This window comes from Pseudorca crassidens, chromosome 20 (genome assembly GCF_039906515.1).
Source record: "Pseudorca crassidens isolate mPseCra1 chromosome 20, mPseCra1.hap1, whole genome shotgun sequence".
Classification (NCBI taxonomy): Eukaryota; Metazoa; Chordata; class Mammalia; order Artiodactyla; family Delphinidae; genus Pseudorca; species Pseudorca crassidens.
In genome coordinates, this window is record NC_090315.1 from 34,837,175 (window position 1) to 34,853,544 (window position 16,370).

General features: G+C 41.2%; 1 protein-coding gene across 5 annotated transcripts in view; it reads left to right on the plus strand.

Annotated features, from left to right (window-relative positions):
• The window catches only part of NUP93 (nucleoporin 93), a 102,802-nt gene that overhangs the window by 63,894 nt on the left and 22,538 nt on the right, over window positions 1-16,370 (plus strand). For all 5 annotated transcript variants that reach the window (XR_010939123.1, XM_067719510.1, XM_067719513.1 and 2 more), the window contains one exon: window positions 5,559-5,687. Coding sequence is in view for 4 of the 5 variants with exons in the window: in XM_067719510.1 (XP_067575611.1) it covers window positions 5,559-5,687 (129 nt within the window). In the remaining variant the exon portion in view is untranslated. The remainder of the gene's footprint in view (window positions 1-5,558; window positions 5,688-16,370) is intronic.

Below are 16,370 nucleotides of genomic sequence, written 5' to 3' on the forward strand. Positions count from 1 at the left end.
TGATAGTTCACCAGAGGGAGTTCTACAGGAACCATTTTTGAGGAAAATACCATGCTCGTAACTCTACGTGTATTTAGTGACTGCATCTGAAACACTGGGCTGGTCAGTTAATTATTCAGTTAATCATAAAATGGAAGGGCCAGACAATTCTTTGGTTTCATTGTTACAGTATAAATGGTATTTTGGTTTCTACTGAATCAGCAGTTCAGAAAAGCAATTATGATATTGATAATTTTCCTCAATTTCTTTTCCTTTTATCACACAATTTGACTTTCTACACCACCTTTTAAATTAACAATTTCTCCAAGCTCTTTGAAACAAACAAACAAAAAACATCTTGATATTTGAGAGGATAGTAAATAAGTCAGCCAGAACAGCCATTACATGTGCAGCAATATTTCACAGCAAGCATTCCCTCAAGATAGCAAAGATCATTTACTTTACTAACGTGAGTTATCTCCATTTGTTTGACAAGGACTAAAAGATCAAAACCTTTAGAATACATTCCATTATGGAGTAAGATTTTCAGGCCCCGGGGGTCTTTTGGGGAGGGAGGGAGGAGGAAGGTTAGTGGTCATGTGGAGTTGGTTCTAAAAATGCAGCTTTTCCCAGGAAGGAGGCTAGAGGGTTCACATTAGTCTAGAAGCAGTAGCTGTCTCTGCAAGGGAGTAGGGGTGAAGGGAATCTCTGTTTTGCTGTTTACTTATGTAAGCCTTAGATCAAATGAAATGTATTTGTGTATTATTTAAGTGGTTCAAAAAATAAGAAAGTAAAAAAAAAAAAAATGCTGCTTCTCAGTGTGCTTTATTAAAATATTCCATACAGGTGGAAGTGTCTAAGTAGGGCTGATATGAGTGAGATAGGGCCTCAGGGGGGCTTGCCAGCTCTAATTTATAAGAATATGTTTCAGAGACATTATTTAAATGACTGATATGTTTAATTATCAGAGTAAAATTCCCTAAAATTTAATTAATTATATTTTTGGCAATAGTACTTATTCCTAGAAATAGAGAAATTCACTTGATCCAGATCTGAAAATATTTTTTTTAAGGTTTTTTTTGGTTCACACTTGGAGTGAGTTACTCACCAACATTGATTCTCCTACTGTAAAGGACTGATGAAATTAAATTAGGATTGTCGAATGCCACCGAGCCTTATTAATCCATTTACCCTGCGGAATGTGTTTCTGAAATTGGCAGTCTCTGAACGTTTTGCCATATTGAGGCTGAATGTGCAGCCAGCCAAAACATTTAAGTGACATACCACAGTGCAAAATGTGTGCATATGTGTTTGTGAGGGAGATGTTCCGGTGTTGGGAGCTGGCCCTGGTGGGGAACCTTTCACCTGTCTGGACACCAGAGGCTGCTGCTGAACAAGAATCATTTTCAAACAAAAAGGTGAGCAGCTTTTTGGCATTATTGGTGGTAATTTCACGTTTGAATAAGTTGCCAATATCCTGCTGAAATGCCAAGAAAACAAGCTACAAAACCACAAATGTGTACTATCTTTTCCCATTTGGTGCATCCTAGCAAAAACAGAACAACATTATCAGAACATATGTAGAGTTTCTAAACGCCAGCAACAGCTCAATAATAAGTGGGTGTGAAGTGAAAGCAGGTTGCCCTCTTCCCTTTATGAAAATGGGGTTCGAGTGCTCCCCACCTGTTCTTAATTCAGTTGCCCAGTTCTTTCCCTGCCTTCCTTTCTTAACTATGTTCAAAGAGATATAGTTCCCCACATAACTTCAAAGATTCGGATTTAATTTTTTTTTTTAATATATCTGAGGTCTGCCTGTCTTGACAATGACAATTTTTTTTTTTTTTTTTTTTTGGTTGCACTGGGTCTTAGTTGTGGTATGCAAACTCTTAGTTGCAGCATGCCTGTGGGATCTAGCTCCCTGACCAGGGATCGAACCGGGACCCCCTGAATTGGGAGCACAGAGTCTTTACCACTGTGCCACCAGGGAAGTCCCCGGATTTAATTTATAATAGTTTCTCCACTGCTTTGTCATTTTCTGTGGTTTGTCTTTCCTTATCCCTGCTATTCCTGTCTCTCACCTTGTCTCAGACCCTCACTGTCCTCCTTTTCTCTTAGTTCTTAGCTCTTTTGAGTAGCTCTGTTGATTCTCTCTCATTAGCTCCTCTGGTTGACATTCTCCTTTGCACCTGATCTGGTGGTTCAGATGTGGGTCTAAAGGGAATAGACTGGAAGAGGGCAGATGGGTGGCTGATCATCCCTGATTAGCCCACAAATTGGATGTTCCATTATCTCTAATGTAATTAAGATAAGCTGGGGGTGGCATGGTGATGGGAAGAGAATTTTAATGTTGGGCCATTTATTTTTATTTGAAGCTCCTTATCACACTAATGATGAATGGAACGACAGTGCCGTTTGTTCAGGTTGTGGAGCCGTTTCTAAATGAGTAGCCTGGCATATTTCTCAGATACATCTGAGGATTTGAGCCCAGAAAGCTGCCAGTTTTCAGAGTATTTCCTGTGTTCTTGAAGCAGGAGCTCTTGGCACACAGGTGGGCAGCTTGATTAACAGGGGATGGTTAATTCCCACTGTTGTCGCCCTGACCCTTACGTGATGCTGGAAGTCTGCCCCTGCCATCCTCATCAACAGTGTCTCTGAGACAGATTGTGTTTTCTTCAATTGCCTTTAGTGCTCTGCTATTCTTTATCAGCCAGAGGACTTACCCTTAAGAAAAATTCTTGTGACACTGTGGTGTCCTGGGTCAGTGGCAGCGCTTAGTCAGTGCCTCACTTCCTATTACAAGTTTGCAAAGCTGTATGGTATGCCAGCCCTCCACCTCCTTATTTCAGCCCTCCCTGGTCCTCCTGCCCCATGACCCTCTTATTTTCCCTTTCTGGGACAGGTTCAAGGTTAAGGAGGTGGATGCCCACTAAATGGAAGAGTTTTAGAAGAAATGTGGTTCAACATGTGCACTATTTCTGGATAGCTTCTAGGGAAACTACCTTTTCCCCTCACCTCTACCCCACCTCTCTATTCCAGCATACTTTTCTCTGTTCAAAATGCATAGCTTTCATGTTTAAGGTCACTAATGTAGCAAGAGAAAATGATTTTTCTCCGGGTATATTTTTCAATCCAGGCGACTTGGAGTGGTCCATTCTGCCTGACCTTCAGTGGGAAGAAAACCAGATGAAAGACTGTTTTTAAAGTTTTTGATAGCCATTTCTTTTTTTGTCTTTACAATACATGTTAGAAAAGAGATCCATTGATAGATGGACCAAATTTGCAAGATGTGCCAACCTTCTTCCTAATCATTTTTGTGGGTTTCTTTGCAAGATGTGCCAACCTTCTTCCTAATCATTTTTGTGGGTTTCTGTTCTCTTTTTCACATTTTAATAAATATTGGTCCACACTCAAACATCCCATTTGTAGAAAGGGTATATGATTTTTCTGATAGTTTCCCAGAGCTCATATATATGAATATTATCAGTATAAATTATCTGCATTGTCAAAATAAAGCAGGCATTACTAATACTCATACTCTTGGTGCTGCCTAATTAGATGCCAATCTGATTGTAAATGAAATGGCTTTTTGAGAAGTGGGCTTAAGCTGATGGGAAACCTGGTCTGCCAATTGAAGAATAATAGGCTAAGAATGGTTATGATTCAGTATGTCTCTATAAGTTGCTTTAATCTCCTCAGAGGGGTTTTGGTTTTGCTTTTGTTTGGGTTTTTTTTTTTTTCCTGTTTTTTTGGGGGTGGGTGTGTGTGTGTGTGTGTGTGTATTTTCTGCCTTCCTTCTTCCCTTCCTCTTTTCTTTAACCACTCTCCTAGATTTTTTTTTTTTTTTTAGTTATTTTTGGCTGTGTTGGGTCTTTGTTGCTGCGTGCAACGGAGGGCTTTCTCTAGTTGTGGTGAGCAGGGCTACTCTTCGTTGCGGTGCACGGGCTTCTCACTGCAGTGGCTTCTCTTGTTATGGAGCACGGGCTCTAGGCACATGGGCTTCAGTAGTTGTGGCACGCAGGCTCTAGAGTACAGGCTCAGTAGTTGTGGTGCACAGGCTTAGTTGCTCCTAGGCATGGGAGATCTTCCCGGACCAGCGCTTGAACCCATATCCCCTGCATTGGCAGGCAGATTCCTAACCACTGCACCACCAGGGAAGCCCCCCTTCCTCTTTTCTTTGTTTTCCTTCTTTCTCTTTTTTTCTTTTCCTTCTGAGTGCCTTTGTTTTGGCAACCTGCTGTGTCACCAGCAGATAGAAGTGAGGTTTGCCAGACATTTCAATAGTGACTTTGAGAAGACTGATAGGAAACCTAATTGCAAAAGGCTCTGTTTTTTCTTTTACTGATTTGCTTCCTCATATGAAGATATTACTGTTTCTTAAAAAAATAGACACTGGGAGAATCTTACTTTTTGTCTTATCTTAGAGGCTCGTTAAATCTTAAGATACCATTGACTTTATAATCCGTCATTATTTTATGTACTACAAAGAAAAAGTACTTCAATTTAAGCTTTTGACATGCTATCAATTGTAATATGTAGCCTAATTTCAGAGGTTTGAAGAAGATATTTATCTTAATAAGCACATGAAAAGATGTTCAGCATCACTACTTATTAGAGAAATGCAAATCAAAACCATGAGTTATCACCTCACACCCATTAGCATGGCTGCAATCAAAAAAACCCAGAGAATAGTGAGTATTGGAGAGGATGTAGAGAAATTGGAACCTTTGTGCACTGTTGATGAGAATGAAAAATGGTACAGCCTCTTTGGAAACATTATGCAATCGCTCAAAAAATTAAACAGTATGACCATCTGATCCAGCAATTCCATTTCTGGGTATGTATCCCAAAGAATTGAAAGCAGGAATTTGAAGAGATATTTGTACACCCATGTTCACAGTAGCACGATTCACAATTACCAAAAATTGGAAGCAACTCAAGTGTCCATGGATAGATGAATGGATAAACAAAATGTGGTGTGTACATACGGTGGAGTATTATTCAGCCTGAAAAAGGAACGAGACTGTATATGCTATAACATGGATGAATCTTGAGGACATTTTGCTAAGTGAAATAAGCCAGACATAAGAAGACAAATACTGTATGATTGCACTTCCATGAGGTACCTAGAAGTGGTCAAAATCATAGAGACAGAAGTAGAATGGTGGTTGCCTGTTACTGGGGGAGGGTGGGAATGAAGATATTGTTTAATGGGTGCAGAATTTCATTTTTGCACGATGAAAAGAGTTCTGGAGATGTATGGTGGTGATGTTTGCACAGCCGTGTGAATGAACTTAATACCACTGAACTGTACACTTAAAAAGGGTTAACATGGTAAGTTTTATTGTTAAGTGCATTTTGCCACAATTAAAAAAAAATGTAATGTGTTAGACTTGATGAAATAGGGCATGTTGCAAACAGTTGTCAGTAAATTCTTTAAGGATAATTTAAAATAGATTGCTTTTGCTCCACTTATGGAAAGATGGCAGATCTGGAGGGCTTTGGATTTCTGTTGCGCTTCAAGGGAAACCGTGTTCTTTGTCTTCTCATTTGGGTCATCTCTCTCTGCTCCTCTCCAACAGACCTTTGGCATGGCTGAGGAGTACCATCGAGAGTCAATGCTGGTTGAGTGGGAGCAAGTGAAACAGCGGATTCTCCACACCCTGCTGGCATCGGGAGAAGATGCCCTTGACTTTACTCAAGAAAGCGAGGTAGGTTGAGTCCAGAAGGTAAACCACGATGAAACCTGTGAGGTCAGAGAATGCTTGTCTGCTTGACTACTGACAGTCCTGGCACGGTTGATCACTGTCTCCTCCTTGAAACCCTCTTTTCATTGCCTTCCAGATGCCCACATTTGCCTGGATTTCCTCCAACATGTCTGGCTGCTTCTGCTCAGCCTCTTTTGCTGAATTTTCCTCAAATTCCTTGACTCCTAGGTGTTTGTGTGTCCCAGGACTCAGTCCTTGACCTGTTCTTGTTTCTTCCTCAGTCACTGCCCCATTGATCTCATCTGGGCTTGTGGTATTAAATACCATCTATGTACTTGAAGACTTAAATTTATATCACAGCCCCAAACACCCCCAGACTCATTTTTCTAGTGGCCTTCTTGGCTGTACTCAGATGTCTCAGAGCCATCAAGCTAAACATGTTTAGAATTGAGTCATGGTAGCAACTGCCCTCAACTCCCTCCTGGCATCAACCTTCTTTTCTCAGAGTTTATCCTCTTCATAAAGGGCAGTTGCAGTTTTTCACTTGCTCAGATCAAACACCTCAGATTCATTTTTGTCCTCCCTTTCTCTCACCTAGACTCTCTTACATGTTGGCAAATTTACTTAACCCTGCTCTCAAAATATACCCAGAATCCAACCACTTCTTACCACCTCTGCTGTTAGCACTCTGGTCCAAGTCACCATCATCTCTTGTTCACATTATTGGACTAACCTCCTAACTGGTTTTTCCATTATCTATTGCTATGTAACCAATCACTCCAAACCGTAGTGGCTGAAAACAATCATTTAGCTTAGCTGCATTTACCAGAAATAGTTCAGGGTCTCTTGAGGCTGTGGTCAAGATGTTGGCTGAGGCAACACTCATTGCAGGGCTAAACTCGGGGAGGATCCACTCCCAGGCTCACTCACATTCCTCTTGGCAAGCCTCAGGTCCCCTCTGGCTCTTGGCTAGGGACGTCAGTTCCTTGTCATGTGGGTCTCTCTTGTGTTGCTCACAGCATGGTAGTTTGCTTCCCCTGGAGCAAGAGTGAGGGATCCAAGGAAGAGCTAAAGGGCCCCCAAGACAGAAACCACGGTCTTTCCGTGACTTAATCTTGAAAGTAATATCCTGTCGCTTTGCTTTGATCAAGGTAAGTCACTAAATTCAGCCTGTGCTCAAGGAGAGAGGATTAAACGAGGGCTCGGATCCCAGGAAGTGGGGATTATTGGGAGCCATCTTAGAGGTTGTCAGCCACACTGGTCTCCCTGCTTTTGCCCTTGTACAGTCTTTTCAACACAACAGCCAGAGTGACGCTATTAAGACACAGGCTAGATCGTGTCACTCCTCCGTTCGGGATCCTCCAGTGACACCCATCTCACTTGGAGTGAAAGCCAGAGTCTTTACCATGATCTCTAAGTCCCTACCTGACCTGGTCTTGTTGCCTCTCGCAGCTCAAGTTATTCTGCTCTCCCTGTTGCTCTTGCTGCTCCAGCCAAAGAAGCTCGTTGCAGGTTCCTTGAACGAACCGGGTAGGCTTGCTTCTGCCTCAGGTCCTCTGGGCTTCCTGTTGCTTGTGCCTAGAAGGCTCTTCCCCCAAATAACTGCATGGCTGTCTCCCTCACTTTCTTCACATATTACCCAGTGCCATCTCAGTGAGGCCTTCCAGGGCCTTGATATCTGAAATCCAAACCAACCTTTCCCCATTCAGCACTTTCTATATCCCCTTTTCTTGCTATATTTTTCTTTTTTCTTTTTTTTTTTTTTTTTTTGTGGTACGCGGGCCTCTCACTGCTGTGGCCTCTCCCGTTGCGGAGCACAGGCTCCACATGCGCAGGCTCAGCGGCCATGGCTCATGGGCCCAGCTGCTTCGCGGCAGGTGCGATCTTCCCGGACCGGGGCACGAACCCGCGTCCCCTGCATCGGCAGGCGGACTCTCAACCAGTGCGCCACCAGGGAAGCCCTATATTTTTCTTTTTAGCACTTCTTCACTTTAAACCATTGTATGTGTTTTATGTCTTTGTATTGCTTACTGTCTGTTTCTCACAGTAGAATGTAAGCTTCATGAAGGTAAGGATTTTTGTTTGTTGTGTTTACTCATATCTCCAGTGCCTAGAAGAGTCCCTGGAACATATTAGATGCTCTAGAAATATTTGTTGAATAAATCATTTGGCCTTAGCTAACTTTGTGCTAACCAGAGTATTAGGGATATGTTGAAACAGTGTGATTTTAGAGTGGGTATGTTTAATAGGGTTTATTTTAATTGCCAGTGTTCATTGATTGGTGGTGGTGCTAAGTTGAGGGGTTTCTCCTCTTTAAAATATAATTCTTTTTTTTAAAAATAAATTTATTTATTTATTTATTTTTTGGCTGTGTTGGGTGTTCATTTCTGTGCGAGGGCTTTCTCCAGTTGCAGTGAGCGGGACCCACTCTTCATCGCGGTGCGTGGGCCTCTCACTGTCGCGGCTTCTCCTGTTGCAGAGCACAGGCTCCAGATGTGCAGGCTCAGTAGTTGTGACTCAGTAGTTGGGCTTAAGCCCAACTAAGTAGGGCTTACTTGCTCCACGGCATGTGGGATCTTCCCAGACCAGGGCTCGAACCTGTGTTCCCTGCATTGGCAGGCAGATTCTTAACCACTGCGCCACCAGGGAAGCCCTAAAATCTAATTTTTTTAAAGGCAATGTATTCATATGACTCAAGAACTAAAGAACCCTGTCCCCAGAAGCTCATTCCCTCCCCACTTTGCCTCTCCCTGGAAGTAATCACTATTATTACTTTCTTGTGTAATATTTCGAGTCTCTTTATATGAATACAAGGCAATATATTATCTTCCCTCCTTCTTAAACAAAAGTTATTTTACTATATGCTCTGTTCTATATCATGTTTTTTTCACTTATTTATCCTGGAGATCTTTCCTGAGAGGGATTTGAGGCTGCATCTTGGGATCAGCAGGAAAGTGTGTCGTGCTTGATTAGTGATGTCTGCCCTTGTGCCAGTGGGAGCTGTGACTTAACCACACATTTACCACGCTGGTGCTGGGGAGAGAACAGCCCTGGGGTTCAGATCCTAGCTTCACCACTGACTAGTTCTGAGACCTCATCCAAGTTATTTAATCCTGCAGACATTTAATGTCTTCATTGGTGAAATGGGATTATTGGGAAGATTAGTGATAACATAAAGCACCTGACTCATAATGGGCGTCCCTTACTATTGTTTTAAAGTAAGTAGTTTCAGATAATTTGGAGGTGCAAGTTAAAAATTATAATGTCACAAAAATTATAGCGTTAAGACATTTCAAGTAATATTGCCAGTGCTTCCTGATAAATCTTTTTACCAGAAGTTGTTTCTTAACTAGCTAGCATTCTTTTCTCATGGGAGATAGGACAACTAAGGCTCAGAGAGATGTGTAATATGCTGGTGAGATCCAGGACTATTGGCTTCTAGGCCATCGTTCTGTTGAAGTCTGGGTCAAAGGTGGGTAGCTTGGCAGTGTGTCATGCCTGCAGGGTAACTTCACACATCCTGTATCTACAAATTTGCTCCTGATTTAAAAACCCAGTTTTTCTATTAAATTAGCCCCCCAAATAAATAGATGCTAAAGTCATTTATCTTAGGAAATTACTCATTAATGACCCTGTTCCACATTTCTTAGACTCAAAGATTTCAAAGAAGAGTAGAGTCTTTGGGAAAAAAGAGCTAATGTATAAAATCCTTGGCTAGCCTAATGTTTCTTTCTTTCTCAATTTCTTGTGAGTCTGGGCAGATAAGTAGAACAGCTCATGGTTTTATAAACTTCATTTTTTAAAATTGTGTTAATAGGTTGTAGTCTGTATTGGGATTTGGAAGTAATTATAAGCTGCTAATGAGATATTCTTTCTTGATTGCTCTTGTCTTAAAATAGACTAATCTATTTAGTAGACTCTGCTTCCTTGACCTCGAGTCCTCCCTCTTGGAAGGGAGTTATTGATGCTTTTGCTGTTGTCTGTTGTGACACCTAGCGGAGTGGATAGCTTTGCTGAAAAAGCTGGCAAATGATGCAGATGGTTCTTCAGATAATCCAGGGAACTGCCATTTCTGGAACCTTGTAGGTTTTGTTGTTTGTTGCTGTTTTGAACTTTTTTCCTGAAGTATAACATATATACAGAAAAGTATGCACTTCTTAAGTATACAGCTCAATGAGTATACCAAAAGGGAACACACCCAGATGAAGAAACAACATTGTTGGCATCCCAGCATCCCCTGTTCTGTGCCTTTTCATTCACCACCCCTCACCACCACCACCAAAAGAAACACTGTCCTAACTTCTGATGTCATAGATTTTTGCCTGTTTTTAAACTCTGTGTAAATGGAGTCATATGGTATGTACTCTTGTTTCTGGCTTTTGCTTAACATTCTGTATATTGTTACATGGTAGTTGAAGACTATTCATTCTCATGGCCGAATAGTATGACTGCAATCTGTTTATCCATTCTGATGTTGATGGACATTTGGATAGTTACCAGTTCTTAGCTTTTATAAAGAGTGCTATTGAGAGCATTCTTGTACCTGTCTTTTGGTGAACATACGTTTGCACATCCATTGGGCACATCTAAGCGGGCAATTGCTGGGACAGAGGGTACACATATGTTCAACACTGTTCCAAAACAGTTTCTTAGTGTACCCTCCCACCAGCACTATGAGAATTCTCTTTGTTCCATACCTTTGCCACACTTGGTATTTTTTGTCTTTTTCAGTTCAACCGTTCTGGTGGATATGTGGAAGAACCATGTTTTTACAGGTTTTTTCCGTGTAATTTTCTTCAAAATGATGGAAAGGTGGTATTATCTCCACTTGGGCAGGCACCTTCTCTGCCCTCTTTGTAAGAAACCGCAGAGTGTGAAGGCCTGAGACAGGCTTTGGAATTCTGCAGGCCTAAGTTCCCGGGGCTCTCCCGGGAACCTCCCTGTTCTCATCCTCATTGTAAAAGGCCTCTCTTGAAGAACCGTTGGAAGGAACGTAGAACGTGTGTAAGGTGCCTGGCCCAGAGCTGATATAGAGTGCACGCTCAGCATATCGCAGCACTCTTTATGGTGGTGGCTGGTATTTGGTAAGCTACACACTATTAAGTTTATTTTTATCATTTTAATATGGATCTGTCCCTTTTTAAGTGTCCCTTGACCTATAAAGTCACTAGGAATGAAAAAAAATCTCAGGACATAAGTAGAAGAAATAATTAAAGCATGACTTGCCATCTAAACCATTCTTTCCTGGGCACTTTATTGTCAAGAATAAGGTTGTTGGAATCCAAAGAGTCATTAGCTAGGAAAGAGGCTTCCAGTCATTTTGAGCTGACCTTATATTTGAAGGAAAATGTCCAAATTTGGTTAATTTAATATGAAGAGAGGCTTGAGGCTTTTATTTTTAAGCAAAAATGAAGTAGGAGATGGTGGTTCCTGAATCATTTTTCCCCCAAGCCTTCCAATAACAGAAGAGCAACAACACGTTAGTAATATCTATTCCTGGCAAGTTTTAATAAGGGAAATGATGCTTCAGTAGCATAAATTCAATTTGGGAAGTTAATTTCCTTAGGATATCATTGAAGAAAAAGGTATAATTTTTAAAGAAAGGTAGGAATCGAAAGATTGTTAATAACTTTCCAGGTTGTAGTCTGAATAAAAATGATGTGCTTTGAAGCAAGAAAGAGACTCCTGGCTAAGAACTCCCATACCCTAGTCCTTGCGTCTGGCCTGTGGGGAAGAACACCCCCCGTCTGTGCTCCTTGCATGACACTACGGGCTTTGAGCATCGTTGAGAATCCTTGATATATCTTAGGCAACATTTAAAAGTAAATTTTTACCTAGCCTCAGTGTGTCGTGGCTGTACTGATATTAGACATAGTCAGTGGACGTTGCTTTAATGTATTGCTTTAATGTGTTGTCTGGAAAATGGCTCAGCCTAGCAAGCAATAGGCTCAGTAGAGAAGCTAAATTGTAGCTTAGTCATTACAGATAATGATGTGATGTGTGAACAGTGTGTGTTGAATGTAGTCTCTAATTTTGATCACTGACTTAATACCATATTTCACCAATTCCCAGTTACACATCTTTTCTATATTTTAACATCTCTGAAATCAGGATACACCTTAAATTCAGTGGTGTGTCATAGTTTGTCCGCATTTTTCTTTCCTAATGGTACATAAATAACATGATGCCTTGCAGTTGATGGTGTATTAGATTTGATGGAATACAGTAAAAATATAGACTGACAGTATGAGTTTGAAAACCCCAGACTAGATGATTCCAAGCTGTATTTTATGGCTCCCTGGTAGTTTCCTAATTTGTTTCATGTATTGGAATTTGAGTAGGATTTCAAGTATAGAAAGTGCTCAGCTGCTCTTTCAAAAAGAAGTTTAAAGAACACAACTCAACGGGCCCTTCATTTTGACATCAGGATATATCACATGAACACCTTCTTCTTGCACAGCGTTCTACTGGTAGAGATAGAGATAGAGATTGTGAAAATTCAGCTGCTCTCCTCTACCCCCAACCCAAACATAACCTCTGACATTCTATCCTTCCAATTCCCTCTCAGGTATTTATGTGCACATTTATACGTATATGTCCATCTGATCAGTTTATTATCAATTTACTCCATAAACGGCACCATTTTATATAATAAATGATTCTACTTAGCATTATGTTTTGATTTTTTTTAACTTATTTTGGAGCTTTTTCTAGGTTAGTACATGTAGGTGTCTGTCATTTTTTAGTGGCCGTAATAGATTTCATTGTATAAATGACCCAAGTATTCTGTCCGTTTTCTCCATGGAGAATGATGCTCCAGAAAAGTTAGATGTCATTACCCAAGGTCACACAGTTGGGTTGCGTTTAGAACCTGGGTCTTCTGGTGCCCAGTCAGTGTTTTTTCTGGTAGTACTGGGCTTCTGTGTACAGATACTGTAGCCAACTATTGTACATTAATTACTTTGGTTCTGTTTTGCTTACATAAAGCCAAAACATTCCACTTGGAAATTAAAAACTCTCTTTCTTCTGTAGTATCATCACATTTTCTTTTTACTCTGTACTTGTTTTGCTAGAAGTGAGTGCTACATTCATTTTTCCCTGCCTGGAATGTGCTCTCCTTGGGAAAAGAGATTTATTCATCCCTGGATATGTTATGTACAAAAGTATTGCTTGATAAAAGCTTGCAGTTCCCTCCTGCCACTCTCCAACCACATCCTGCCTGTTCAGGAATGTTCACTTAGAAAATGGCTGTTTGGGGAACACCAGGTACACTGAGAAGACCCTTCTCATGTCTGTGCTCCCAGAGACTGCTGTTTCTTCACATTATCTCCAGACTCCTGGGTGAGCCCCTTGTTGTTCTCTCTGGCCCTGCCTACCCATCTTCCCTGCCTTTCTGGTCTCTGATTCTGTGCTTCTGTTATCCCCACTGTGCTCCGATCAGGCCCCAATACAGAGAAAACCTGAAGATTTTGGAATGCTATTCCCACACAGCATACCGGCGTCTCCTTTCCCCGCCCTCTAGCAGCTCCTGGCTTTGAAATTCCATTGAATGTTTGCTGGTTCCTCTGCTCAGGAATGTGCATGTACACATCCTGTTGATGGATAACTGACTTTGTGTGTGGTGAAATAGAGGCTCAGCCAAGGGCAAATGAAGGAAAGGTACGTTTGAAAACAAGGACATTAGGCAAAATTAATTTAAATGGAAATTTGAAGGCCGAAAAACCAACTACTTTTTAAAATTAGGTTTTTAGTAGTACTGGAAAATATTTCTCAAGGCTGTTTATGTATATTTAGCTGAAACAACTGTGTCCTTGCAGAAGTGTTTAGCGCCATTCCCCCTCTCCTCCCCATTTATTCCCCCCAGTTAGGTTACTGGAATTAACAGGCTTAGTGCTCTGTTCTTTCAAGAGACTCGGGGATCATCAACTTTCAGAGAGTTCTGTTCCAGAAAGATGGCCACATTATAGAACAGTCCTCAAAATGCAGTGTTACTGGGAACACTCAGAATTAGTCCAGAAATAGAAAATGAGCTGCTGGGGGATTCTTTTCCTACAAGGAATGTGTTTTCATTGTAGAGGAGTGAGATGAGAATTTCCAGCCAGCACAAAGAAAATATCTTAGATTATGTTTCTGTAGTGTCTATATCTATCCACTGTTCAACATCTGATTTAGTCCCATGTTCATTATGGTTTATTTTTTATTTAAAAAGTGGTAACAGCTAGCATTTACTGGTCAAATGTTGGACAGTGAGCTCTTTCTACTTATTCCTACTTACTCCTTGTGAAATAAGTACTGTTTTCTTCCCAGTTAATTTAAGATTATTTCACAAATCTATGAGGGAGATACCATTGCTGCACCTGTGTTACAGCTAAAGAAACCCAGGCTCAAAAGAAGCAATATACTCAATCAAGATCACATAGCTAGTGAGTAGTGGAGCCAGGATTTCTAACTGCTACTCTCTCTTGTTCTTCGATGGCCATCCTTGGACAGTTGCCCCAGGCTGCCCTGGCTGGCAGTGTGGCCCCAGGCTGTGGGCACAAACCATGGCTCCACTACTTCCTATTAGAGTGACCTCTGGCAGGGTGCTTTCTGTGCGCTTTGGTGTCTTCATCTGTAAAATTGTTATAATAAAAGTATGTATCTCATAGGGTTGTGGAGTTAATACACAGAAATTAAGACAGTGCTTGGCATATAGTAGTTGCTCAGTAAGCGTGTCTGTTGTTACTATAACCTGATGGTTTTCAATCATTTCAGATAGGAATGCTTTCAGCTGTGAGTAACAGAAAACTTGAGTTTCTGTAGGTTGAATAGCGATTTATTTTTCTCACCTAACAAGTCTGCAGGTGTGGAGAGTATGGGCCTTAATTCAGTAGCTCTGCAGTGCCATCAGAGGCACCTCCTTGTCTCTGTATACCACCATTTTTAGCACGGACACTTACTTTGGGCTCACAAGCTGATTGCTGCAGCTCTAGACAGCCTGTTTGCATTCAGGGGAGAAAGCTGAAAGGCCATGCCAGGCTCTTTTTTCTCCCTTTATCAGGAAAAGCAGAAACTGCACTAAGCCAGAATGTACTACCAGGCTTGTGCTTTCATCCGGTTGGCTAGAACCAGGGTTCATGGCCACTCCTAGCTGCAGTAGAGGCTGGGAAAGGGTAGTGTGTAGGGGTCAGCTCATGAGGACCTATGTTAGAGTTTCAGAAAATTTGCCATCTAGTTGATACTACTTGGAATAGCTTGATTTCTGCCATGGTGGGAATATTTACACCAGAAACCAGCAAACGCTGCAAGTCAAGTTCCCTTTCCCAAGCCAGTTGTTAAACATTTACCAGCACACCATTGGATATATTTAACTCCATATGCCAGAGTGGGAAGTGGCAGTGAGTAGAAGTGAGAGGTAGGGATGTGAAATGGTCATTGGGTCAGCCAAGCAGCAGCATCTTCCAAGCTTACCATTTGATGGAGAGAGTAAGATGCCAACATATGGAAAAGTTTATTAGTCCATTTTTTAGAAAGACTAAAGTTAACCTTTAGCTAAGCTTATTCCCTACTATAAACAAGTATGGATCAAAATTAGGTGTATTCTACTAGGTATATTAGTTATATTCTTAAATTTCCAATACATTGGTTTTTACTGTACTGTAGTGAGATCAAATTCGATATTTTGAACAGTAAACTGTTTAAAGCTCTTTTAATACCAATGATTGCAGAAAATCAGAGCTGGGGAGGACCTCTCGAGATTGTCTAGGACAGCCCCTTCATCAGCCAAAGGGAACCTGAGGCTCCAAGGATATGTGCTTTGCCCAGACGCCAAAGCAAGGGAGTGGAGCAGTCCTCCTGGAACCCAGGTGTCCTGACAATCCAGTGTTCATTCTAGAACCTGAGGGTTTACAGCCCACCTTTCTGCTTCCTGCTTCTTCCTATTCTCTGTCCTGCCCCAGTGCATGCTCGTGTTGGTATCCCTTTTACCAGCTTTGGTGGTGCTAGGAAGTTTTGCAGCTATCTGTCATGTGTCTCCCAGGAAACCTACTTTAAACTGCTTTGTTTTAGATTTTAGAGAATAGAGCATTGCTTTTTTTTTTTTTTTAAATGAGAGAAGCTTGAAGAATTTGATCTTTGCTGCAGTACAGTACAAACTAATATTGGAAATTTAAGAATATGCCTAATATACCTAATTGGAACATACCTGATTTTGGTCCATATTTTTTTACAGTAGGGAATAAACTTAGCTAAAAATTATCTTTAGTCTTTCTTAAAAAAGACTAATAATTTTTTCCATATGTTGGTGTCTAACTCTCCCCATCAGATGGTAAGCTCTTTGGGAACAGCCTCTGTGGGCTGTCTTGTCATCCTGTGGGGATAGATGTGTACACACTGTGCATGTGGCAGGCAGACACTTGGCAGATGTTTGCTGAATGAATGAATGCCCAACTTAGGCTGGCTTCATATCTTCAGATGCATAAAGTTCATCAGTAGCTGTTGTCTTAGTGTGGACTCTAGATAGGAAATGTCTGAATCCTGGTATTGTGACCCTATAAACTCCATTTCGTCAGCTATCTGATCTGAGTGATGGAAACAGGAGACCCACATACACCACAGCCTCACTGGTGTAAAGACATGGAGGGGGAAGATGAGGTGGACTGGGGGATTGAAACCGAATGTTACAAAGAGGTGCCTTTCCAGAAACAG